At 44.8% G+C, this 26,701-nt stretch overlaps 1 protein-coding gene across 5 annotated transcripts in view; it reads left to right on the top strand.

Annotated features, from left to right (window-relative positions):
* The window catches only part of pex5la (peroxisomal biogenesis factor 5-like a), a 180,702-nt gene that overhangs the window by 148,882 nt on the left and 5,119 nt on the right, over positions 1-26,701 (top strand). For all 5 annotated transcript variants that reach the window (XR_005053504.1, XM_036989311.1, XM_036989309.1 and 2 more), the window contains 3 exons: positions 4,526-4,744; positions 24,954-25,116; positions 26,397-26,554. Coding sequence is in view for 4 of the 5 variants with exons in the window: in XM_036989311.1 (XP_036845206.1) it covers positions 4,526-4,744; positions 24,954-25,116; positions 26,397-26,554 (540 nt within the window). In the remaining variant the exon portion in view is untranslated. The remainder of the gene's footprint in view (positions 1-4,525; positions 4,745-24,953; positions 25,117-26,396; positions 26,555-26,701) is intronic.

Genomic DNA, 26,701 nt, shown 5'->3' with positions numbered 1-26,701 from the left:
TATTGTTGCTGCCCCGGTGGTACGTGGGAACCATTCTTCAGCTGGCCCACACCCACCTGTTGGGGGCACAACTGGGAATGGAGAAGACCCGGGAACAGATCGCCACCTGGTTCCACTACCTCGGGATGAGGAGGGCCGTGGAAGACTACTGTTGTAGCTGCTCGGAGTGTCAACTCACTGCCCCAAAAGCACACTTCCCGAAAACCACTGGTCCCCCTACCGATCATCGGGGTGCCCTTTGAACGCATTGTCATGGACATAGTGGGACCCCTGATAAAAACAGGGGACACCAGTACATCCTGGTTATAGTAGATTATGCCACCCTGTACTCCAAGGCCTTTCCCCTATGTGTGGCGATATCCAAGGGAATCGCCCGGGAGCTGTTCCACCTCTTTAGCCGGGTGGGCATCCCGAACGAGATCCTGACAGACCAAGGTACTGAGTTTATGTCCCGTCTAATGAAATAGTTGAGTGCTCTCCTGCAGATCAAGCAGATCCAGACCTCTGTCTTTCACCCGCAGACGGATGGGCTCGTTGAGCGCTTCAATAAAACGCTCAAACAAAATGCTGCGGAAGGTCATCGAGCAGAACGGGAATAACTGGGACCAGCTACTACGCACCTAATGTTCTCAATCCGAGAAGTACCCCAGTCCTCCACTGGGTTTTCCTCTTTCAAACTCCTCTACGGGAGGAGGCCACGCGGCCTACTGGACCTCGCCAAGGAGGTGTGGGAAGGCCAACCAACCCCCTTACGCAGTGTGGTAGAGACGATGAGGGAGAGGATGACAGCCATATGGCCAGTCATGAGGGAACATATGGAGAAGGCCCAACCCGACCAGGTCTACAATCGGGGAGCCCAGCCCCAGAGAATTCCAGGTGGGAGACAGGGTGTTGGTCTTAATCCCCACGGCCGAAAGTAAGTTCCTGGCAACATGGCACGGGCCATACGAGGTGATAGATAAGCTGGGACCTCTCAATTACCGTGTACGGCAACCGGGGAGACGGAAACCCTAACAGACTTACCACCTGAACCTGTTGAAGAAGTGGCACGAGAGTGGCACAGCCTTGGCAGAGTTATGGTCGGGACCCAGGACGCCAACGGTACCAGTGGTGGTCCCGAGCAATGAGGACCTCGACCCGGCCCAGAAGCAGGAGCTCATGGAGCTCGGTGATCGGAACACGGCAGTGTTCTCCGAGAAGCCGGGCCTCACGACCCACATTGAACACCATATCCGTACCCGGCCCGGGGAAACAGTACGAAAGAGGCCATATTGGATTCCGGAGGCCCGAAGGAAGGCCGGGAAACAGGAAGTGTGTTGAGGATGGGGGTCATTGAAGAGTCCCACAGTGCATGGTGCAGCCCCATCGTGTTGGTGCCCAAACTGGACGGTAGCCTCCGTTTCTGTAATGATTTCCGGGGTGTGAAATACATAAGCTTGTTCGACGCCCATGCCGAAGGTGGACAAGCTCATCGACCGATTGGGAAAGGCCCGGTACATCAGTACCCTTGACCTGACCAAAGGATATTGGCAGCCTCCTCCCGGGAGAAGACGGCGTTTGACACCAGACGGATTGTATCAGTACCGGGTGCTCCTGTTCGGTCTCCACAGAGACCCGCCCACATTCCAGTGACTGATGAACAGAGTGCTTCGACCCCACCAGCAGTACGCAGCAGCCTATCTGGATGATATCATCATCCACAGTCAAGGTTGGGAAGAGCACCTGACGCACTTCCAGGCGGTGCTGGATGCGCTCAGACAATTCGGGTTGACCGCGAACCCCAAGAAATGCAAATTGGGTTTGAGGAGGTGGAGTTCCTGTGGTATTTGATCGGATGGAGGAACGTCAAGCCCCAGGAGAGGAAGGTTCACGCGGTACGTGACTGGCCCGTTCCATGCACCAAGACACAGGTCAAGTCCTTCCTGGGACTGGCAGGATACTATAGCCGATTTATCCCCAACTTTGCGGCTATAGCGTCCCCCCTCACCGATCTAACCAGGGCCCGCCCCCCGAAAACAGTGAAATGGACGGACGAGACAGAAGCGGCGTTCAGCTGTCTGAAGGAAGCGCTGTGCTCCCATCCGATTCTCGTAACGCCCAATTTCCAGGTGCCGATGGTGGTCCAGACGGATGCATGTGATACGGGACTAGGGGCCGTTCTGTCCCAGATACACAATGGGGAGGAGCACCCCATCATGTACATCAGCCGAAAGCTGATACCTAGAGAAAAAAAGTACTCTATTGTTGAGAAAGAATGTCTAGCGGTGAAGTGGGCACTAGACATTCGCAAGTATTACCACTTCACCCTGGTCACAGACCATTCTCCCCTAGTCTGGATGGCCAGGGGAAAGGACACAAACAATCGGGTCACCAGGTGGTTATTTTCCCTTCAACGCTTCTCTTTTTCTGTGATGGATAGATCATAGACACACAGTACATTGACACTGCCACACAAAACCCAAACACATTCACATACATTTTTTTACACTAATCACTTGCTGCTGCTAGTCTGTTCTTTATTTAACTCGTATTATTATCTATCCTGATGCCTAGTCACTTTACCCTGCCTTCATGTACATATCTACCTCAAATACCTTATTATTATCTATCCTGATACCTAGTCACTTTACCCTGCCTTCATGTACATATCTACCTCAAATACTTTGTACCTCTGCACATTGATCTGGTACTGGTACTTCCTGTATATAGCTCCACAGTGATCTGGTACTGGTACTTCCTGTATATAGCTCCACAGTGATCTGGTACTGGTACTTCCTGTATATAGCTCCACAGTGATCTGGTACTGGTGCTTCCTGTATATAGTTCCACAGTGATCTGGTACTGGTACTTCCTGTATATAGCTCCACAGTGATCTGGTACTGGTACTTCCTGTATATAGCTCCACAGTGATCTGGTACTGGTACTTCCTGTATATAGCTCCACAGTGATCTGGTACTGGTACTTCCTGTATATAGCTCCACAGTGATCTGGTACTGGTACTTCCTGTATATAGCTCCACAGTGATCTGGTACTGGTACTCCCAGTAATAGCTCCACAGTGATCTGGTACTGGTACTTCCTGTATATAGCTCCACAGTGATCTGGTACTGGTACTTCCTGTATATAGCTCCACAGTGATCTGGTACTGGTACTTCCTGTATATAGCTCCACAGTGATCTGGTACTGGTACTTCCTGTATATAGCTCCACAGTGATCTGGTACTGGTACTTCCTGTATATACCTCCACAGTGATCTGGTACTGGTACTCCCAGTAAATAGCTCCATTCTTGTGTATTTTATTTTATTCCTCGTGTTACTATTTTATTTGTATTATTATTTTAAACTCTACATCGTTGGAAAGGGCTCATAAGCATTTCACGGTAAAGTCTACATCAGTTGTATTTGGAGCATGTGACAAATACAATTAGATTTTATTTGACAAAGAGATTTTACAATTGCATTACCTCATTTTTATACACCAGTGAAACAGGAAGCAATGGAAGGCCACAATACAGTTCCTTAAAATTAGATTAATTTTAAAAAGTGGAATGTTAATGCAGATTTAATTTAGTTAATTTTTATTTCTAAGAATATTCAGGGGTGGCAACAATTTTATACATATTTAAAGATATATATATATATAATATATATATATATAATATAATATATATATATTACTTGTTAAACAAAAATTTTCTAACCTACAATAGAACTGTTGATTTACAAAAAGTAAATCAACAGTTTTTGAGTTAATTAATTATTGGTGTTAAAACCAATGGTTTAAAACTTAAGCTTTTAAATGATCTTCTCAGAATGACTGTAATCCCCTGAAATCCAGCACTTTGCTATTATTAATGCTACACTGCTTCTATTTTCCATTATGTGTTTTAGCTGACAGTTAATGTAGGCCCATTGTTGATGTGTATTCCTGTCTGGATTAGAGAACTCTGAGGAAAACATATAACGGCAACAACAACAAAAATAGTTGCAGATTTTTATCTTAAAACGATGAACGGAGCGTTTGCACAGCATACCTATCGTATACAAACTTTATATAGCAGCCAGTGACCCATGGCACAGTAGCAAGTCTGACAGAAATGATTTGGTTTTCCCGTCATTACAAGCTTTTAAGGAAGTTGAAGCATTGACTGTCAGTCTGTCACACATCTCAGTGAAACATTATCTTGATGAAAGCTAAATCTGTTTTTGGCTCATCCCTGAGTGCTCTCTAATCCTTGTTGTTTGTCCAACATAGTGCTATTTTCCTCTGATGCAACAGCGACACTACGGTTAACTTTAAATGTAAACAGTAGCAACAGCAATTTCAAGTCTACGCACCAAAGTAACTCCTACGAACAAATGCTTTTGAAGGCAATATATCTGGGGTGAGTGGTCATTGCCACCTGACCCCAGGCATCATTAGGTGCCTCCTGATGTTCCCTGTTCCAATTAGTGTCTGTCAAACCCTTTGAAGTACTAATTACCACCCTTAACCCACCCTTGGCCTCCTCTCTCTGTATCTCCAGGTGTCTCGAGCTCCACCCCAATAACCTCCAAGCCCTCATGGCCCTGGCGGTGAGCCTGACCAACACGGGCATGAGGCAGGATGCATGCGAGGCGTTGCTGCGCTGGCTCCGTCACAACTCCAAGTACAAGCACCTGCTGAAGGGCAAGAGCCACCTGGCGGGCTCCCCGGGCTCCCAACGTAGGATGTCTCGCGTCTCAACTGTGGGCAGATATGAGAGGTAGACTATAAGGACTGGATAGGACTAGCATAGATCCCATAGGTGTACGGACTGGATAGGACTAGCATAGATCCCATAGGTGTACAGACTGGATAGGACTAGCATAGATCCCATAGGTGTAAGTAAGTGCATTCTCATTTGTAGGACAACATTACAGGATGACTGTACAATGTGGAGAAAGAGAAGAGATACAGGCCAATCAGGAGTAGCATGACATCCTAGAGTAAGTATCAGGCGCCTTCATTGGACAGCACTAAATCTGACACTCCATTACTTTTTTTTTAAGCAAATGGCTGGCACGATCTCTCTGTCCTTTACAGTCTCTTAGGCTGAGCACCGTGACAATATTACACAATGGCTCATTGATGCATATTTTATGCTATGGTGTGCTTTATGTTGCACACTCAGTTATGATATCTTTAGCCGGGCCGTTTTAGAAACTCATTTGTTTCAGTGTAATGACTATTACCCCTGTCATCGATGAAAGGAAAAGTTATTTCAAGGTCTTTCATGCACAGCTGGTCTGGGTGTCATTTTATTGCCGATTTAAGCAAGCTTGCTCTCACGTATTCATCGTCAAACAACCGCAATTCAGGGGTTCTCTTTCCCTTTTACTTTAAAGGTAGTGCTTTTAGGTGTCACATGAGGAGAAAATAACTTTATCAGTTAATGAATTCTCCCCTTTATAGGAAAGGCATGACTTTATCTAATATTTTACTCAACAGTGAGAGCTCTCTCTCTCTCTCTCAATTTCAATTTAAGGACCTTCATTGGCATGGGAAACATGTTAACATTGCCAAAGCAAGTGAAATAGATCATAAACAAAAGTTAACAATAAAAGATTAACAGTAAACATTACACTCACATTTTGTTTTACACTGTCTATATACAGTGTTGTTATGATGTGCAAATAGTTAAAAGTACAAAATGGAAAATAAATAAACATAAATATAGGTTGTATTTACAACGATGTTTGTTCTTCACTGGTTGCCCTTTTCTTGTGGCAACAGGTCACAAATCTTGCTGCTGTGATGGCACACTGTGGTATTTCACCCAATAGATATGGGAGTTTATCAAAATTGGATTTGTTTTCAAATTCTTTGTGGGTCTGTGTAATCTGAGGGAAATATGTGTCTCTAATATGGTCATACATTTGGCAGGAGGTTAGGAAGTGCAGCTCAGTTTCCACCTCATTTTGTGGGCAGTGTGCACATAGCCTGTCTTCTCTTGAGAGCTCGGTCTGCCTTTGGCGGCCTTTCTCAATAGCAAGGCTATGCTCACTGAGTCTGTACATAGTCAAAGATTTCCTTCATTTTGGGTCAGTCAAAGGGGTCAGGTATTCTGCCACTGTGTACTCTCTGTTTAGGGCCAGACAGCATTCTCGTTTGCTCTGTTTTTTTGTTAATTGTTTCCAATGTGTCAAGTAATTCTCTTTTTGTTTTCTCATGATTTGGTTGGGTCTAATTGTGTTGCTGTCCTGGGGCTCTGTGGGGTCTGTTTGAGTTGGTGAACAGAGCCCCAGGACCAGCTTGCTTAGGTGACTCTTCTCCAGGTTGATTTCTCTGTAGGTGATAGCTTTGTTATGTACGTTTTGGGAATTGCTTCCTTTTAGGTGGTTGTAGAATTTAACGACTCTTTTCTGGATTTTGATCATTAACTGGTATCGGCCCACTTCTGCTCTGCATGCATTATTTTGTGTTTTATGTTGTAAACAGAGGATATATTTGCAGAATTCTGCATGCAGATTCTCAATTCGGTGTTTGTCCCATTTTGTGAATTATTGATTGGTGAGCGGACCCCAGACCCCACAACCATGAAGGGCAATGTGTTCTATAACTGATTCAAGACTTTTTAGCCAGATCCTAATTGGTATGTCAAATTGTATGTTCCTTTTGATGGCATAGAAGGCCCTTCTTGCCTTGTCTCTCAGCTCGTTCACAGCTTTGTGTAAGTTAGCTGTGGCGCTGATGTTTATGCCAAGGTATGTATTTGTTTGTGTGCTCTAGGGCAACGGTGTCTAGGTGGAATTTGTATTTGTGGTCCTGGCAACTGGACCTTTTTTGGAACACCATTATTTTTGTCTTAATGAAATTTACTGTCAGGACCCAGGACTGACAGAATCTGTGCAGAAGATCTAGGTGCTGCTGTAGGCCCTCCTTGGTTGGGGACAGAAGCACCAGATAATCAACAAACAGTAGACATTTGACTTCAGATTCTAGTAGGGTGAGGCCGGGTGCTGCAGACTGTTCGAGTGCCCGTGCCAATTCATTTATATATATACGTTGAAGAGGGTGGGGCTTAAGCTGCATCCCTGTCTGACCCCCGGCCCTGTGGAAAGATATGTTTGCCAATTTTAACCACACACTTGTTTTTTGTGTACATGGATTTTATAATGTCGTATGTTTTTCCCCCAACACCACATTCTATCAATTTGTATTGCAGGTCCTCATGACAAATTGAGTCGAAAGCTTTTTTGAAATCAACAAAGCATGAGAAGACTTTGTTTTGGTTTGTTTGCTTGTCAATTAGGGTATGCAGGGTGAAAACGGGATCTGTTGTACAGTCATTTGGTAAAATGGCAATTTGACATTTGTTCAGTACATTGTTTTCACTGCGGAAATGTACAAGTCTTGTAAGGGGTGCGTAACTGGTGGCAGGGAAGTCAGACGCAGGAGAGCAGAACTAGGTAACAGCCGGAGCAGTTTAATTGCAAAACCAACGGCATAAAGAAATAACCAACATGGGTACAAAAGCCAACTCGCACCAGTCAACATGTGCACAAGCACTTACAACAAACAATTACACACAAAGACATGGGGGGAACAGAGGGTTAAACACACAACAATTAATGAGGGAAATTAAAACCAGGTGTGTTGGAAAACAAGACAAAACAAGTGGAAAATGAAAAGTGGATCGACGATGGCTAGAAGACCGGTGACGCCGACCGGTGACGCTGACCGCCGCCCAAACAAAGAGAGGAACCGACTTCGGTAGAAGTCGTGACAAGTCTGCTGTTAATGATAATGCAGATGATTTTCCCAAGGTTGCTGTTGATGCATATCCCACAGTAGTTATTGTGGTCAAATTTGTCTCTACTTTTGTGGAATGGGGTGATCAGTCCTTGGTTCCAAATATTGGGGAATAGGCCAGAGCTGAGGATGATGTTAAAGAGTTTAAGTATAGCCAATTGGAATTTGTGGTCTGTATATTTTATCATTTCATTTAAGATGCCATCAACCCCACAGCAATGGACATTAAACCGGTGGAAATCTGTCCTTTGGTCTTGAACATCGTCACTTCCTGTTGTAAGCGGAACGAGGAAGAGCTTGGTTTTGTTTGTTTGGAAAGTTTGTTGTTTAGAAGTATATTGGAAAGTTCTTGGTAGCTACCTAGCTTCTTATGTTGGATACCGCGACACAGTTGGCATCAGTTGTTGGGACTGCTTGTATCTTCCCATTGATCCTGTCGACCAAGGACGGGTCTGAGGAGCTATTTGGCGTCACTGCTAGCCGGACATCAAGCTAGCCTAGCTGCTAGCTAGCTGGACATCAAGCTAGCGAGGTGTTCTTGAATGCAGCCCGCGACGAGGTTAGTCATTGTGGCTGGAACCGCAGATTGTCCCGGGTTTGTGGCTGTCTATATCCCTGCTGTTTGTTGTTTTCAATTTTCCCCGTGATCTGCCTTGTCTGGAACTGCGGGGAGTAACAGCCTAACCAACGTTGCTACCACGACAAAGACCAAAGCTGGCGGGAGTACCGTTAAGAACAGTGCCAGTGGTGTCTCTCTATCACACGTGAAGGATCTTTTAAACAAACAAAAAGAGACCTATAAGCAGTTGTTACAACAAGAAAATAGTTGAAAGTGTTTTGTCCAAATACTCGTGGATTCTACTAATAAAATAATGGACGACCTGACCAGAGAGGTCCAGGACCTGAAGAACAGTTTGCAGTTCTCCCAGGGTCAGCTCGATGAGTTGAAACAGGAGGACGGCAAGTTGACAGCAATCTATAAGTCATTGCGAGAGGACATCTGTTCTGTCTGTGATTCCATGATAGCAATGACAGATAAATCAGAATATGAGGGACAATCAAGACGAAACAACATGATTGTGGACGGAATTGCAGAATCTCCACATGAGACCTGGATGGAGTATGAGGACAGAGTGAGGGAAATGACCTCTGAGAAATGTATGATGGACTACAGGAGGATTGAGGTGGAGCGTGCCCACAGGACTGGAAAACCCACCACCAGCCCAGGCCGATAGTGGTCAATTTCCCAAGGTTCAAGGACAAGGTAGCTGTTCTGGAAAGAGCCATGAACTTGAGAGGAACGTATATCTTCCTCAATGAGGACTATCCTGAAGCTGTGCGCCAGAAAGGAAAGAACTGATCCCAGCCATGAGAGCTGCCAGTGCGTGTGGGGGAAATTGCGTACATCTCCTACGAAATGTCCACCCTCCCAAAAGCCTGAAAGGGATGAGAGAGCCAAGCCTATGGGTTCGTAGCCTCAACCCCTCAGCACACACACACACACACACACACACACACACCAATTGATTAATGGACTGCTGATTGTATATTTTTTTATCTTGCTTTGTCTGCTCTTTTCAATATTATGTCTATCTCTGATAAGCTCCCCAGGAAAGTGCTGGAAATAGCCCATATTAATATATGTAGCCTTAGAAATAAGGTTAATGAAATCAATAACTTGCTAACATCAGATAACATTCATATATTTGCAATTTCTGAGACTCACTTAGATCATTCATTTGATGATACATCAGTAGTAATACAAGGATATAACATTTATAGAAGAGACAGAAATGCTTATGGGGGAGGAGTTAATGTATATATTCAGAGCCATATTCCTGTAATGCTTAGAGAAGATTTTATGTCAAGTGTTATTGAAGTGTTGTGGTTGCAGGTTCACTTGGCACATCTAAAGCCTATTATTTTGGGCTGTTTCTGTAGGCCACCAAGTGCTAACAGTCAGTATCTAAATAATTTGTGTGAAATGCTTGATCGTGTATGTGATTTAAACAGAGAGGTCTACTTTCTTGGGGACCTGAATATTGACTGGTTTTCATCAAGCTGTCCGCTCAAGAGGAAGGTTCTTACTGTAACCAGTGCCTGTACTCTGGTTCAGGTTATTAATCAACATACCAGGGTGTTTACAAACACTACAGGAACAAGATCATCCACATGTATCGATCACATTTTTACTAATACTGTAACTTTGTTCTAAAGATAAACTCAGCAAAAAAGGAAACGTCCCTTTTTCAGGACCCTGTCTTTCAAAGATAATTCGTAAAAATCCAAGTAACTTTACAGATCTTCATTGTAAAGGGTTTAAACACTGTTTCCGATGCTTGCTCAATGAACCATAAACAATTAATGAACATGCACTTGTGGAAAGGTCATTAAGACACAAACAGCTTACAGACGCTAGGCAAATAAGGTCACAGTTATGAAAACTTAGGACACTAAAGAGGCCTTTCTACTGACTCTGGAAAACACAAAAAGAAAGATGCCCAGGGTCCCTGCTCATCTGCATGAATGTGCCTTAGGCATGCGGCAAGGAGGGATGAGGACTGCAGATGTGGCCATACTGTGAGATTGCAATGTCCGTACTGTGAGATGCCTAAAACAGCGCTACAGGGAGACAGGACAGACAGCTGATCATCTTCGCAGTGGCAGAACACGTGTAACAACACCTGCACAGGATCGGTACATTCGAACATCACACCTGCGGGACAGGTACAAGATGGCAACAACAACTGCGAGTTACACCAGGAACGCACAATCCCTCCATCAGTGCTCAGACTGTCCGCAATAGGCTGAGAGAGGCTGGACTGAGGGCTTTTAGGCTTGCTGTAAGGCAGGTCCTCACCAGACATCACCGGCAACAACGTCGCTATGGGCACAAGCCCACCGTCACTGGACCAGACAGGACTGGCAAAAAGTGCTCTTCACTGACGAGTCGCGGTTTTGTCTCACCAGGGGTGATGGTCAGATTCGCGTTTATCTTCGAAGGAATGAGCTTTACACCGAGGCCTGTATTCTGGAACGGGATCGATTTGGAGGTGGAGGGTCTGTCATGGTCTGGGGTGGTGTGTTACAGCATCATCGGACTGAGCTTGTTGTCATTGCAGGCAATCTCAACACTGTGCGTTACAGGGAATACATCCTCCCTGTAGTACCCTTCCTGCAGGCTCATCCTGACATGACCCTCCAGCATGACAATGCCACCAGCCATACTGCTCGTTCTGTGCATGATTTCCTGCAAGACAGGGATGTCAGTGTTCCGACATGGCCAGCGAAGAGCCCGGATCTCAATCCCATTGAGAACGTCTGGGACCTGTTGGATCGGAGGGTGAGGGCTAGGGCCATTCCCTCCAGAAATGTCCGGGATCTTGCAGGTGCCTTGGTGGAAGAGTGGGGTAACATCTCACAGCAAGAACTGGCAAATCTGGTGCAGTCCATGATGAGGAGATGCACTGCAGAACTTAATGCAGCTGGTGGCCACACCAGATACTGACTGTTACTTTTGATTTTGACCCCCCTTTGTTCACGGACACATTATTCCATTTCTGTTAGCCACATGTCTGTGAAACTTGTTCAGTTTATGTCTCAGTTGTTGAATCTTATGTTCATACAAATAGTTACACATGTTAAGTTTGCTGAAAATAAACGCAGTTGACAGTGAGAGGATATTTCTTTTTTGCTGAGTTTATATCCGTACCCATTGGATGCAGTGATCACAATATAGTGGCTATATCCAGTAAAGCCAAAGTGCAATAGTGTATAAGAGATCATACAAAAGATTTTGCTGTGACTCTTATGGGGATGATGTTTAAAAATATTTGTTTGTCTGATGTGATTAATGAGGAGTATCCAGACGCTGCACTTGATGAATTTATGAAATTGCTTCTTCCAATTATTGATAAACATGCACCTGTTAAAACTACTTATGGCTGCAATCCTGTTAACGGGAGCGATATGACAACAGCCAGTCAAAGTGCAGGGCGCCAATTTCAAAACATCAAAAATCTCATAATTAAAATTTCTCAAACATACATGTATCTCATACCATTTTAAAGCTATTAAAGCTAATCTCGTTGTTAATCACACCACAGTGTCCCATTTCAAATATGCTTTATAGCAAAAGCACGACAAACGATTATGTTAGGACACCACATAGCCACAGAAAAACACAACAGTTTTTCCAGCAAAAGATTTTCCAGCCAGTCACAAAAACCACACATAGAGATAAAATGAATCACTAACCTTTGATCATCTTCATCAGATGACACTCATAGGACTTCATGTTACACAATACATGTATGTTTTGTTTGATAAAGTTAATATTTATCAAAATATGAGTTTACATTGGCGCGTTACATTCACTAGTTCCAAAAACATCCAGTGATTTTGCTTAGCCACATCGATTCAACAGAAATACTCATCATAAATGTAGATGATAATACAAGTTATACACATGGAATTATAGATATACCTCTCCTTAATGCAACCGCTGTGTCAGATTTCAAAAAAACTTTACAGAAAAATAAACCCATGCAATAATCTGAGACGGCGCTCAGAAGTAAAAATCACAATAGCCGCAACGATGGTGTCAACATAAACAAGAAATTACATGATAAACATTCCCTTACCTTTGATGATCTACATCAGAAAGCACTCCAGGAATCCCAGGTCCACAATAAATGTTTGTTTTGTTCGATTATATCCGTTATTTATGTCCAAATACCTTCTTTTGTTAGCGCGTTTGGTATACATATCCAAACGCTCATTCTGGTCAGCGTTACATCGGACAAAAACAGAAATGGAAACACAAAAACTCCACCTTTCATCGAATCAGATGGCTTATTTATCACAAAACCATTTGATGTTGCCAATTATTTTTATGATTATTTCATTGGCAAAGTGGGCAAACTTAGGCAGGAAATGCCCACGACAAACAGTGAGCAATTATATTAATGTATAAAAAAACAAATAATGAAAGAAAAGCAGTGCAAGTTTGAATTTTGTAAAGTTAGCATGGGAGAGGTGGAAAAATGTGTGTTAACGATCAATAATGACAAACCTCCTGGCATTTACAACTTAGATGGAAAGCTACTGAGGATGGTAGCTGACTCTATAGCCACTCCTACTCTTTTCTATTTTTACCAATGACCTGCCACAGGCATTTAACAAAGCATGTGTGTCCATATACGCATCAGCAACCACAGCAAATTAAGTCACTGAAACCCTTAACAACGAGTTGCAGTCTGTTTTGGAATGGGTGGACAGTAATAAACTGGTCCTGAACATCTCTAAAACTAAGAGCATTGTATTTGGTACAAATCATTCATTAACCTCTCTAGGGTATGTGGGACGCTAGCGTCAGTGAGATTGCAGAGCGCCAAATTCAAATACAGAAGTACTCATTATAAAAATTCAGAAAACAAAACATTTCACGTAGGTTTAAAGATGAACTTCTTTTGAATCCAACCACGATTTTAAAAATTGCTTTACGGCGAAAGCATACCTTACTATTATTTGAGAACATAGCTCAGCAGACAAATCATTACAAACAGTAACCAGCCAAGTAGAAGAGTTACACATGTCAGAAATAGAGATAAAATTAATCCCTTACCTTTGATGATCTTCATATGGTTGCACTCAGAAGACATTAATTTACTCAATAAATGTTCCTTTTGTTCAATAAAGTCTCATTATATCCAAAAACCTCCGTTTTGTTCACACGTTTTCTCCAGTAATCCACAGGCTCAAACGCAGTCAAAACAGGCAGACAAAAAAATCTAAATTGTATCAGTAAAGTTCATAGAAACATGTCAAACAATGTTTATATTCAATCCTCAGGTTGTTTTTAGCCTAAATAATCGATAATATTTCAACCGGACAATAACGTTGTCAATATAAAAAGTAAACAAGACAGGCACGCTCTCAGGATTATGCATGAAAAAGCTCTGTGACACGGCAGGGTCCACACATTCAGACTGCACTTACTCCCTCATTTTCCAGAATACAAGCCTGAAACAATTTCTAAAGACTGTTGACATCTAGTGGAAGGCACAGGAACTGCAATTTGAGTCCTAATTCAATGGATACTGTAATGGCATTGAATAGAAAACTACAAACCAAAACAAAAAACGACTTCCTGAATGACATTTTCTTAGGTTTTTGCCTGCCAAATCAGTTCTGTTATACTCACAGACACTATTTTAACAGTTTTTGATACTTTAGAGTGTTTTCTATCCAAATATACCAGTATATGCATATCATATCTTCTGGGCCCGAGTAGCAGGCAGTTTAATTTGAGAGGTCTATCCGTAATAAAGAGATGCTCTGCTTTTTTGATACCACACTCCAAAAAGCAAGTTCTGCAGGCTCTAGTTTTGTCTAATCTTGATTATTGTCCAGTAGTGTGGTCCAGTGCTGCAACAAAAGACCTAGTTAAGATGCAGCTGGCCCAGAACAGAGCGGTATGTTTTGCTCTTAATTGTAGTCAGAGGGCTAATATTAAAACTATGCATGCCAGACTCTCTTGGCTCAGAGTTGAGGAGAGACTGACTGCATCACTTTTTCTTTTTATAAGACACATTATTGTGTTGAAAATCCCAAATTGTTTGCATAGTACCTTAAACACAGCTCTGACACACACACTTATCCCACCAGACATGCCACCAGGGGTCTTTTCATAGTCCCTAAATCCAGAACAAATTCAAGAAAACGTACAGTATTATATAGAGCCCTTATTGCATGGAACTTCCTTCCATCTCATATTGCTCCAATAAACAGCAAAACTGGTGTCAAAAACAGATAAAGCAACACCTCACGGCACAACGCCTCTCCCCTATTTGACCTAGATAGTTTGTGTGTATGCATTGATATGTAGGCCAAGTGTGCCTTTTTAAAAATGTATGTAGTTCTGTCCTTGAGCTGCTCTTGCCTAATGATGTTCTGTATTATGTTTCATGTTTTGTATGGACCCCAGGAAGAGTAGCTGCTGCTTTTGCAACAGCTAATGGGGATCCTAATAAAATACCAAATACCAAATTTTTGGGGCCTTTTGGGGTTGGAGGGTTTGTATTTTGTCCTGTAGTTCATTCAATGTAATTGGAGAATCCAGAGTGTTCTGGTAGTCTTTAATAGTTGATTCTAAGTTTTGCTGTTTGTTTGTTTTGTTATAGAGACAAAAAGATTGGAGAAGTGGTTATCCATACATTTTTTTTTTTTTTTTTTCCAATTTTCCCAGAAGTGGTTAGATTCATGGATTCTTCAATTACATTGAACAGATTTATAAAGTGCTGTTCCTTCTTCTTCAGTAGTGTATTTCTGTATTGTTTTAGTGATTCACCATAGTGAAGGTGTTTTGTTTTAGTGATTCACCATAGTGAAGGTGTACTGTTTTAGTGATTCAACATAGTGAAGGTGTACTGTTTTAGTGATTCACCATAGTGAAGGTGTATTGTTCTAGTGATTCACCATAGTGAAGGTGTATTGTTTTAGTGATTCACCATAGTGAAGGTGTATTGTTCTAGTGATTCACCATAGTGAAGGTGTATTGTTTTAGTGATTCACCTTAGCGAAGGTGTATTGTTCTAGTGATTCACCATAGTGAAGGTGTATTGTTTTAGTGATTCACCATAGTGAAGGTGTACTGTTTAGTGATTCAGCATAGTGAAGGTGTATTGTTTTAGTGATTCACCATAGTGAAGGTGTATTGTTTTAGTGATTCACCATAGTGAAGGTGTATTGTTTTAGTGATTCACCATAGTGAAGGTGTATTGTTTTAGTGATTCACCATAGTGAAGGTGTATTGTTTTAGTGATTCACCATAGTGAAGGCGTATTGTTTTAGTGATTCACCATAGTGAAGGTGTATTGTTCTAGTGATTCACCATAGTGAAGGCGTATTGTTTTAGTGATTCACCATAGTGAAGGTGTATTGTTCTAGTGATTCACCATAGTGAAGGTATATTGTTTTAGTGATTCACCATAGTGAAGGTGTATTGTTTTAGTGATTCACCATAGTGAAGGGGTATTGTTTTAGTGATTCACCATAGTGAAGGCGTATTGTTTTAGTGATTCACCATAGTGAAGGTGTATTGTTTTAGTGATTCACCATAGTGAAGGCGTATTGTTTTAGTGATTCACCATAGTGAAGGCGTATTGTTTTAGTGATTCACCACAGTGAAGGTGTATTGTTTTAGTGATTCACCATAGTGAAGGTGTATTGTTTTAGTGATTCACCATAGTGAAAGTGTATTGTTTTAGTGATTCACCATAGTGAAGGTGTATTGTTTTAGTGATTCACCATAGTGAAGGCGTAGGCTCTGGGGGTTGGATATATACTTTTTTAAATTCTTAGAAGGGATTGAATTTGTTGTTGCCTATTTGTTGTTGCCACTATTTTCCTTCCATCTATACCATTTCTTCATATTATTCAGTTCCTTTGGCTTTGATGCCTCATGATTGAGCATAGCTCTGTTGAAGTGGAGTGTGATTTTGCTGCCCTCTGACAGTGGACCGACTGTGAACGCTTTGAGAGACTCTGGGTTTGAGGTCAGTGATAAAGTATACGACAGTACTACTGCCAAGAGATGAGCTATAGGTGTACGTACTGTAGGAGTCCCCTCGAACCTACTATTGACTATGTACATACCCAGCGTCCGACAGAGCTGCAGGAGTTGTGACCCGTTTTTTGTTGGTTATGTTGTCATAGTTGTGCCGAGGAGGGCATCAGGGGGAGGGAATGCTGCCACCTCCAGGCAGGTGTCTGTCCCCCTGTGTGATGTGGGTGTCAGGTTCTTGTCCAGTTCTGGAATTTAGGTCACCACAGACTAGTACTGAGCCTGGAAATTGTTGATCTCTAGGATGGAGAAGCTGTCATTGTTAAAGTATGGGGATTCTATTGGGGGGGTGGGGATATAGGTAGCACACGTGGACATTTCTCTGTTGTGATAATTTCGTTATTCATTTCCAAATATAAAATGTTCCTGTTTTGACTAATTTAATAGAGAGGGTTAGGTCTGGTCTATAACAAATTAGCATAGCCCCTGAGTGTCTTCCCTGTTTCACACCTGGTAGTTTGGTGGATGGGACTACCAGCTCTCTGGCGAGCAACCAGTGGGTCCATCTCCTTTATACCACATTTCTTGTAGGATGACAATGTCTGTATTTCCAATTTCTTTGATGAAGTCCGGGTTCCTGCTTTTTAGGCCAAAGGCAGATGACCTCAGACCTTGTATATATTCCAGGAAGAGATAGTAAACGCTTTGTGTTCCATAGTGTCTAGTATTGTTTTGTGTGGTTTAGGCCCGGACCATCACAGTAGGTGTGAGCAGAGCATGTTGAGCATCTGTCACATACCTCTTAGGTCGCAGGATGGGGCTTGGGCGGGTGTAACAGTGGGGGTTGGGTGGGTGTAATAGTGGGGGTTGAGCCTGATTGCTCTGCTCACGGCCTGGACATATGTCCTGCTGTTATGTTGAGGTCTTTGCTGCAGGGGTGAGGGGCATGGGGTGGGCAGAAGGGGCATAGGTCTGAGGGGGGCAATGATCAACAAGCAAGTTGACAGAACTTGAAGAATAAAAAAATAAATAATGGGCAAATACTGTACAATGCAGATGTGTAAAGCTCTTAGAGACTTGCCCAAACGACTCATAGCTGTAATCGCTGCCAAATGTGATTATAATTTGTATTGAGTCAGGGGGTTGAATTTTTTTATTTATTTTTTATTTCACCTTTATTTAACCAGGTAGGCTAGTTGAAAACAAGTTCTCATTTACAACTGCGACCTGGCCAAGAATAAAGCAAAGCAGTTAGACACATACAACAACACAGACTTACACATGGAATAAACAAAACATATAGTCAATAATACAGTAGTAAAAGTCTATATACAGCATGTGCAAATGAGGTAAGATAAGGGAGGTATAAGGCAATAAATAGGCCATGGTGGTGAACTAATTACAATATAGCAATTAAACACTGGAATGGTAGATGTGCAGAAGATGAATGTGCAAGTAGAGATACTGGGGTGCAAAGGAGCAAGATAAATAAATACAGTATGGGGATGAGGTAGTTGGATGGGTTATTTACAGATGGGCTATGTACAGGTGCAGGGATCTGTGAGCTGCTCTGACAGCTGGTGCTTAAAGCAAGCGACATCATTGATGTCTACAGAGAAGAGAGTCGGCCCGAGAATTGAACCCTGTGGCATCCCCATAGAGACTGCCAGAGGTCCAGACAATAGGCCCTCCAATTTGACACACTGAACTCTATCAGATAAGTAATTGGTGAACCAGGTAAGGCACTCATTTGAGAAACCAAGGCTGTCGAGTCTGCCGATAAGAATGTGGTGATTGACAGAGTCGAAAAGCCTTGGCCAGGTCGATGAATACGGCTGCACAGTAATGTCTCTTATCTATGGCGGTTATGATATCGTGTAGGACCTTGAACGTGGCTGAGGTGCACCCCTGACCAGCTCTGAAACCAGATTGCATAGCGGAGAAGGTACGGCGGGATTCGAAATGGTTGGTGATCTGTTTGTTAACTTTCGAAGAAAGGCAGGGTAGGATAGGTCTGTAGCAGTTTGTGTCTAGAGTGTCTGCCCCTTTGAAGAGGGGGATGATCGCGGCAGCTTTCCAATCTTTGGGAATCTCAGACGATATGAAAGAGGTTGAACAGGCTAGTAATAGGGGTTATACTGTGAATAGGGTGTGAATATAGTGTGAATAGGGTGTTGCCAGGGTTTGTTTGGTGTCCTAATAGCTGGTTGAGGTGTGGCTGGTGATGCTGTGGTCTGGGTGTAGGTCCTCTTGGCGTGGGTTCTCTCTATTCAGGTTCTTCAGGGGGGGGGGGGTCTGGCTGGTCTGGGCGGGGCGTCCGTTGCTCCTGTGTGAGGTGCTATGGCTACGGTTTAGGGTGACGTCCTTCAGGGTCCTGGCAAAAGTTGGGATTTCTGCTTTGTAGAGGTGGACCTGGTCGTAAAGGCTGTTCAGGTCCAGGGTGGAGGGCCAGGTAGACATTAGGTTTTGAGGCACAGTCTCGTGAAATGCTTGCATTCACCCACTGTATGGTGGCAGGGTGAACGTCTTTTCATGGTAGCAGGTTGGAGGTAACCTTTTCAATCACTCCCTTGAGTGCTGTGGCCACCCTTTCCTGCTGGGCCCTCAGGTCATTTGTGCCTGTGTTAATTATGATGTGGCTGGGGGACCCTAGTCTGTCCTCTGACAACAGCTCCAGGGCATGCCTTGTGTTTGGGAAAAAGTTTATCCTCTCGAATGTATTTGCCTTTTGTGTGTCCTCAGTAGATGTGTGTGCGTTGTCAAGAGAGCTATCAGGGGAGCTGACAGGGGGGCTGTTAGGAGGGGGTGGGGTCTGTGTTGTGTGTCCTATTGTTGTGTTGTGGTCCGGGTCTGAGGTGGGCTGTTCTGCTGGATTCTCTGGGGGAGTGTCCTGCTCTCTGTCACACCTCAGGTTTCTCGCCTCTTCATTCAGTGCCATGTGTGCCTCTAAGTTCTCTCACCTCAGTCCGTAGAGCAGCCAGCTCTCCCAGACAGCCGCCCATCTCCACCTTCCGCCCGCCGGGTCTTGTTGAGGGGGGTGTTGGTCTGTTTTGTGGGTTTGTTCTGTCTGGATTTTGTGGACTAGCTCTCTGAGCTCCACCATGTCTCTCTCCAGCTCTGTGAATTTATCCCTCTCAATGATGGAGGAGCAGTGCAGTTGTGGGACCTAGGGTGTGACTATCCTTGTCTGCAGGACAGTTTGAAGAGGGTGGGGGAGTCGTCACCGAGAGAGAGCTTTTCCTGCTGTGCTTTCTCTTTGATCCCGTAAAAGTCCTGCTGGAACTGCATGAGGATGCCCTGCACCATTACTGTCCCAGACACATTGACAGAGGTTGTTTTAATTTCCTCAATGTCTAGTATTTTGAGTTTCCACCCTGGGCCAGTACTCTCTCTCTCTTGACATAGGGGTAGTGTGCTCTTATAGCACTGTGCCATGCCATGGGATGGTCTGTGTGGAACATTAAGTTGCTTACGTGCTCCTCTGTAGCGGTCAGCAAATAGTGTTGCTGGACTGTATTGTAATGACCTCTCTACAGGGACAAGCCATGGGGGCTTCAAAGGCCTCTGCATTTGGGTGGGAGGCGCTGTGAAACTCTCCTGCCATTGTTAGGCTCGAGAATTTTCACACCTCTCACTTCAGTGCTAATTGAAGTTGCAGCCAGGTCAGTTCTGTCCTAGCAGTTTGGTAGCTTTTATAACAAAATTATTCTCTCTCACGCTCTACTCTCAGTCCTGTGTGTCTCTACTCTCAGTCCAGTGTCTCTACTCTCAGTCCTGTGTGTCTTTACTCTCAGTCCAGTGTGTCTCTACTCTCAGTCCAGTGTGTCTCTACTCTCAGTCCAGTGTCTCTACTCTCAGTCCAGTGTCTCTGCTCTCAGACCAGGGTGTCTCTACTCTCAGTCCAGTGTCTCTACTCTCAGTCCTGTGTGTCTTTACTCTCAGTCCAGTGTGTCTCTACTCTCAGTCCAGTGTGTCTCTACTCTCAGTCCAGTGTCTCTACTCTCAGTCCAGTGTCTCTGCTCTCAGTCCAGTGTCTCTACTCTCTTCTCTCAGTCCAGTGTGTCTCTACTCTCAGACCAGGGTGTCTCTACTCTCAGTCCAGTGTGTCTCTAATCTCAGTCCAGTGTGTCTCTACTCTCAGTCCAGTGTGTCTCTACTCTCAGTCCAGTGTCTAAACTCTCTGCTCTCAGTCCAGTGTCTCTACTCTCTACTCTCAGTCCAGTGTGTCTCTACTATCAGTCCAGTGTGTCTCTACTCTCAGTCCAGTGTGTCTCTACTCTCAGTCCAGGGTGTCTCTACTCTCAGTCCAGTGTGTCTCTACTCTCAGTCCAGTGTGTCTCTACTCTCAGTACAGTGTCTCTACTCTCAGTCCAGTGTCTCTACTCTCAGTCAGTCCAGGGTGTCTCTACTCTCAGTCCAGTGTCTCTACTCTCTGCTCTCAGTCCAGTGTCTTTACTCTCTACTCTCAGTCCAGTGTCTCTACTCTCAGACCAGGGTGTCTCTACTCTCAGTTCAGTGTGTCTCTACTCTCAGTTCAGTGTGTCTCTACTCTCTGTCCAGTGTGTCTCTACTCTCAGTCCAGTGTGTCTCTACTCTCAGTCCAGTGTCTCTGCTCTCAGTCCAGTGTCTCTACTCTCTGCTCTCAGTCCTGTGTCTCTACTCTCTACTCTCAGTCCAGTGTCTCTACTCTCAGTCCAGTGTCTCTACTCTCTACTCTCAGTCCAGTGTGTCTCTACTCTCAGTCCAGTATCTCTACTCTCAGTCCAGTGTCTCTACTCTCTACTCTCAGTCCAGTGTGTATCTACTCTCAGTCCAGTGTGTCTCTACTCTCAGTCCAGTGTCTCTACTCTCAGACCAGTGTCTCTACTCTCAGACAAGGGTGTCTCTACTCTCAGTCCAGGGTGTCTCTACTCTCAGTCCAGGGTGTCTCTACCCTCAGTCCTGTGTGTCTCTACTCTCAGTCCTGTGTGTCTCTACTCTCAGTCCAGTGTCTCTACTCTCAGTCCAGTGTCTCTACTCTCAGTCCAGTGTCTCTACTCTCTGCTCTCAGTCCAGTGTGTCTCTACTCTCAGTCCAGTGTCTCTACTCTCAGTCCAGTGTCTCTACTCTCAGTCCAGTGTCTCTACTCTCAGTCCAGTGTCTCTGCTCTCAGTCCAGTGTGTCTCTACTCTCTGCTCTCAGTCCAGTGTCTCTACTCTCTACTCTCAGTCCAGTGTGTCTCTACTCTAAGTCCAGTGTCTCTACTCTCTGCTCTCAGTCCAGTGTCTCTACTCTCTACTCTCAGTCCTGTGTGTCTACTCTCTACTCTTAGTCCAGTGTGTCTCTACTCTCAGTCCAATGTCTCTACTCTCAGTCCAGTGTGGCTCTACTCTCAGTCCAGTGTGTCTCTACTCTATACTCTCAGTCCAGTGTGTCTCTACTCTCTACTCTCAGTCCAGTGTGTCTCTACTCTCAGTCCAGTGTGTCTCTACTCTCAGTCCAATGTCTCTACTCTCAGTCCAGTGTGGCTCTGCTCTCAGTCCAGTGTGTCTCTACTCTCTGCTCTCAGTCCAGTGTCTCTACTCTCTACTCTCAGTCCAGTGTGTCTCTACTCTAAGTCCAGTGTCTCTACTCTCTGCTCTCAGTCCAGTGTCTCTACTCTCTACTCTCAGTCCTGTGTGTCTACTCTCTACTCTTAGTCCAGTGTGTCTCTACTCTCAGTCCAATGTCTCTACTCTCAGTCCAGTGTGGCTCTACTCTCAGTCCAGTGTGTCTCTACTCTATACTCTCAGTCCAGTGTGTCTCTACTCTCTACTCTCAGTCCAGTGTGTCTCTACTCTCAGTCCAGTGTGTCTCTACTCTCAGTCCAATGTCTCTACTCTCAGTCCAGTGTCTCTACTCTCAGTCCAGTGTCTCTACTCTCAGTCCAGTGTCTCTACTCTCTGCTCTCAGTCCAGTGTGTCTCTACTCTCAGTCCAGTGTCTCTACTCTCAGTCCAGTGTCTCTACTCTCAGTCCAGTGTCTCTGCTCTCAGTCCAGTGTGTCTCTACTCTCTGCTCTCAGTCCAGTGTCTCTACTCTCTACTCTCAGTCCAGTGTGTCTCTACTCTAAGTCCAGTGTCTCTACTCTCTGCTCTCAGTCCAGTGTCTCTACTCTCTACTCTCAGTCCTGTGTGTCTACTCTCTACTCTTAGTCCAGTGTGTCTCTACTCTCAGTCCAATGTCTCTACTCTCAGTCCAGTGTGGCTCTACTCTCAGTCCAGTGTGTCTCTACTCTATACTCTCAGTCCAGTGTGTCTCTACTCTCTACTCTCAGTCCAGTGTGTCTCTACTCTCAGTCCAGTGTGTCTCTACTCTCAGTCCAATGTCTCTACTCTCAGTCCAGTGTGGCTCTACTCTAAGTCCAGTGTCTCTACTCTAAATCCAATGTGTCTCTACTCTATACTCTCAGTCCAGTGTGTCTCTACTCTCTACTCTCAGTCCAGTGTCTCTACTCTCTACTCTAAGTCCAGTGTGTCTCTACTCTCAGTCCAGTGTGTCTCTACTCTCTACTCTAAATCCAATGTGTCTCTACTCTATACTCTCAGTCCAGTGTGTCTCTACTCTCTACTCTCAGTCCAGTGTCTCTACTCTCTACTCTAAGTCCAGTGTGTTTCTACTCTCTACTCTAAGTCCAGGGTGTCTCTACTCTCAGTCCAGTGTGTCTCTACTCTAAGTCCAGTGTCTCTACTCTCTGCTCTCAGTCCAGTGTCTCTACTCTCTACTCTCAGTCCAGTGTCTCTACTCTCTGCTCTCAGTCCAGTGTGTCTCTACTCTCAGTCCAGTGTCTCTACTCTCAGTCCAGTGTCTCTACTCTCAGTCCAGTGTCTCTGCTCTCAGTCCAGTGTGTCTCTACTCTCTGCTCTCAGTCCAGTGTCTCTACTCTCTACTCTCAGTCCAGTGTGTCTCTACTCTAAGTCCAGTGTCTCTACTCTCTGCTCTCAGTCCAGTGTCTCTACTCTCTACTCTCAGTCCTGTGTGTCTACTCTCTACTCTTAGTCCAGTGTGTCTCTACTCTCAGTCCAATGTCTCTACTCTCAGTCCAGTGTGGCTCTACTCTCAGTCCAGTGTGTCTCTACTCTATACTCTCAGTCCAGTGTGTCTCTACTCTCTACTCTCAGTCCAGTGTGTCTCTACTCTCAGTCCAGTGTGTCTCTACTCTCAGTCCAATGTCTCTACTCTCAGTCCAGTGTGGCTCTACTCTAAGTCCAGTGTCTCTACTCTAAATCCAATGTGTCTCTACTCTATACTCTCAGTCCAGTGTGTCTCTACTCTCTACTCTCAGTCCAGTGTCTCTACTCTCTACTCTAAGTCCAGTGTGTCTCTACTCTCAGTCCAGTGTGTCTCTACTCTCTACTCTAAATCCAATGTGTCTCTACTCTATACTCTCAGTCCAGTGTGTCTCTACTCTCTACTCTCAGTCCAGTGTCTCTACTCTCTACTCTAAGTCCAGTGTGTTTCTACTCTCTACTCTAAGTCCAGGGTGTCTCTACTCTCAGTCCAGTGTGTCTCTACTCTAAGTCCAGTGTCTCTACTCTCTGCTCTCAGTCCAGTGTCTCTACTCTCTACTCTCAGTCCTGTGTGTCTACTCTCTACTCTCAGTCCAGTGTGTCTCTACTCTCAGTCCAGTGTCTCTATTCTCAGTCCAGTGTGTCTCTACTCTCAGTCCAGTGTGTGTCTACTCTCTACTCTCAGTCCAGTGTGTCTCTACTCTAAATCCAGTGTGTCTCTACTCTCTACTCTAAGTCCAGTGTGTCTCTACTCTCAGTCCAGTGTGTCTCTACTCTCAGTCCAGTGTCTCTACTCTCTACTCTCAGTCCAGTGTCTCTACTCTCTGCTCTCAGTCCAGTGTCTCTACTCTCTGTCCAGTGTCTCTACTCTCAGTCCAGTGTCTCTACTCTCTGCTCTCAGTCCAGTGTGTCTCTACTCTCAGTCCAGTGTCTCTGCTCTCAGTCCAGTGTGTCTCTACTCTCTGTTCTCAGTCACTCTGCTCTCAGTCATACTCTCTACTCTCAGTCCAGTGTGTCTCTACTCTCAGTCCAGTGTGTCTCTACTCTCATGTCAGTGTCTCTGCTCTCAGTCCAGTGTGTCGCTACTCTCTACTCTCTGCTCTCAGTCCAGTGTCTCTACTCTCTGTCCAGTGTCTCTACTCTCAGTCCAGTGTGTCTCTACTATAAGTCCAGTGCCTCTGCTCTCTGCTCTCAGTCCAGTGTCTCTACTCTCTACTCTCAGTCCTGTGTGTCTACTCTCTACTCTCAGTCCAGTGTGTCTCTACTCTCTATAGACTCTCAGTCCAGTGTGTCTGCGCTCTACTCTCAGTCCAGTGTGTCTCTACTCTCTATAGACTCTAAGTCCAGTGTGTCTCTACTCTCTATAGACTCTCAGTCCAGTGTGTCTCTACTCTCTATAGACTCTAAGTCCAGTGTGTCTCTACTCTCTATAGACTCTCAGTCCAGTGTGTCTCTACTCTCTATAGACTCTAAGTCCAGTGTGTCTGCGCTCTACTCTCAGTTCAGTGTGTCTCTACTCTCTATGGACTCTCAGTCCAGTGTGTCTCTACTCTCTATAGACTCTAAGTCCAGTGTGTCTGCCCACAGCTCTCTACTGCCTGAGGTGAAGGATCTGTTTCTGGAGGCAGCCCAGCACAACAGGGACACCGACCCGGACCTGCAGACGGGCCTGGGTGTGTTGTTCAACATTAGCGCAGAGTTCAACAAAGCTGTGGAGGCCTTCAATGCTGCCTTGACGGTGCGGCCAGAGGTAAGACGGCAGTGTAAACACACAAACACTGATTGTCGATCTGACTGAGACGCACCGTACTGTCTCACAACACTGAAACACTGCATCTCACTGAGACGCACTGTACTGTCTCACAATACTGAAACACTGCATCTCACTGAGATGCACCGTACTGTCTCACAACACTGAAACACTGCATCCAAACTGGAGAGCTTTGAGCTGAGAAATCCAGTTTCATGAACTCCCATCTGATTCACCCCCCCCCCCCCCCCCCCCCCCCCCGCACTAGTATCTGCCTGGTGCAGCTTCAACCACTATCCTTTAACCCTGTTCCACAGCAGTGGCTGCTAAATCCACCCCCTCTACATTTGACTTGGTAATGCCCTCTCCCCTGCTGATAACTTAGTGCTGAATACAAGTGGAGATCATGATAGCTTGCTGCTTCGCACAAAAGGCTTGCTGCACCGTATCCCTGTATATGTTGATCTGCCCCCAGGTGGGACACACACAACCATGGAGTCAAGGACGGACGTAGTGATGTAACCGAACCATCCTCAAATGATCCTTGGAACTTAAGCTTTGCTTAGTTTTCACAGGGTGTTTTTTCACAGGGTGTTTTTTCACAGGGTGTGTTTTCACAGGGTTTTTTTCACAGGGTGTGTTTTCACAGGGTTTTTTTCACAGGGTGTGTTTTCACAGGGTGTTTTTTTCACAGGGTGTGTTTTCACAGGGTGTTTTTTTCACAGGGTGTGTTTTCACAGGGTGTTTTTTTCACAGGGTGTGTTTTCACAGGGTGTTTTTTTCACAGGGTGTGTTTTCACAGGGTGTTGTTTCACAGGGTGTGTTTTCACAGGGTGATAAAAAGTGTGTAAAAACTCCATCACACCACAGTACCTACATTACAGTCATTAACACACAAAAGATACAGGGGAATAACTCGCAAATGATGCACTCCTCTCATACATGTTATATTGTGTAGATTCCAAGGATGCCGTTTTTAATCGCAGACAAAATTCTACTTCATTTTATTTGCAAATCTTCTCTACCAAAGCAGGCACTGTTCCTTTCTGATTGGACTTCCCATTACAGTACACAATAATTAAAGCATTAGCAGTAGCATCTGATGGAAAACAATAAAAAAATCACACCCCACTAACCTTCCAACAAACATCTCAGTCGACAGTGGGTGGGTTCACAGACCGCAAACTGTCTGAAACCAAATGTCAAAACCAACCACTATCCTACATGTCACCATTCTGTTCCTCCGGCTTTGACTCCTACCCACTGTATGACCCCTCCAGGACTACCTGCTGTGGAACCGCCTGGGGGCCACGCTGGCTAACGGGGACCGCAGCGAGGAGGCGGTAGAGGCCTACACCCGAGCCCTGGAGCTCCAGCCGGGCTTCATTAGATCCCGTTACAACCTGGGCATCAGCTGCATCAACCTAGGAGCACACCGGTGGGTGAGCAGGGGGTTGGGGGGTGGAGAAGGGTCTAACTAAGAGCCAGCTGGTGCTCTCTAAAACAGCACCTGGCACCGCAGCAGAGGGCTTTGAGTTTCTGCTCTGGTGGAGTCAGTGGAGTGAGGTGAGGTGGGGACACATTG

Source organism: Oncorhynchus mykiss, chromosome 1 (genome assembly GCF_013265735.2).
Source record: "Oncorhynchus mykiss isolate Arlee chromosome 1, USDA_OmykA_1.1, whole genome shotgun sequence".
NCBI lineage: Eukaryota > Metazoa > Chordata > Actinopteri > Salmoniformes > Salmonidae > Oncorhynchus > Oncorhynchus mykiss.
This window is presented reverse-complemented; position numbering and strand designations above follow the sequence as displayed.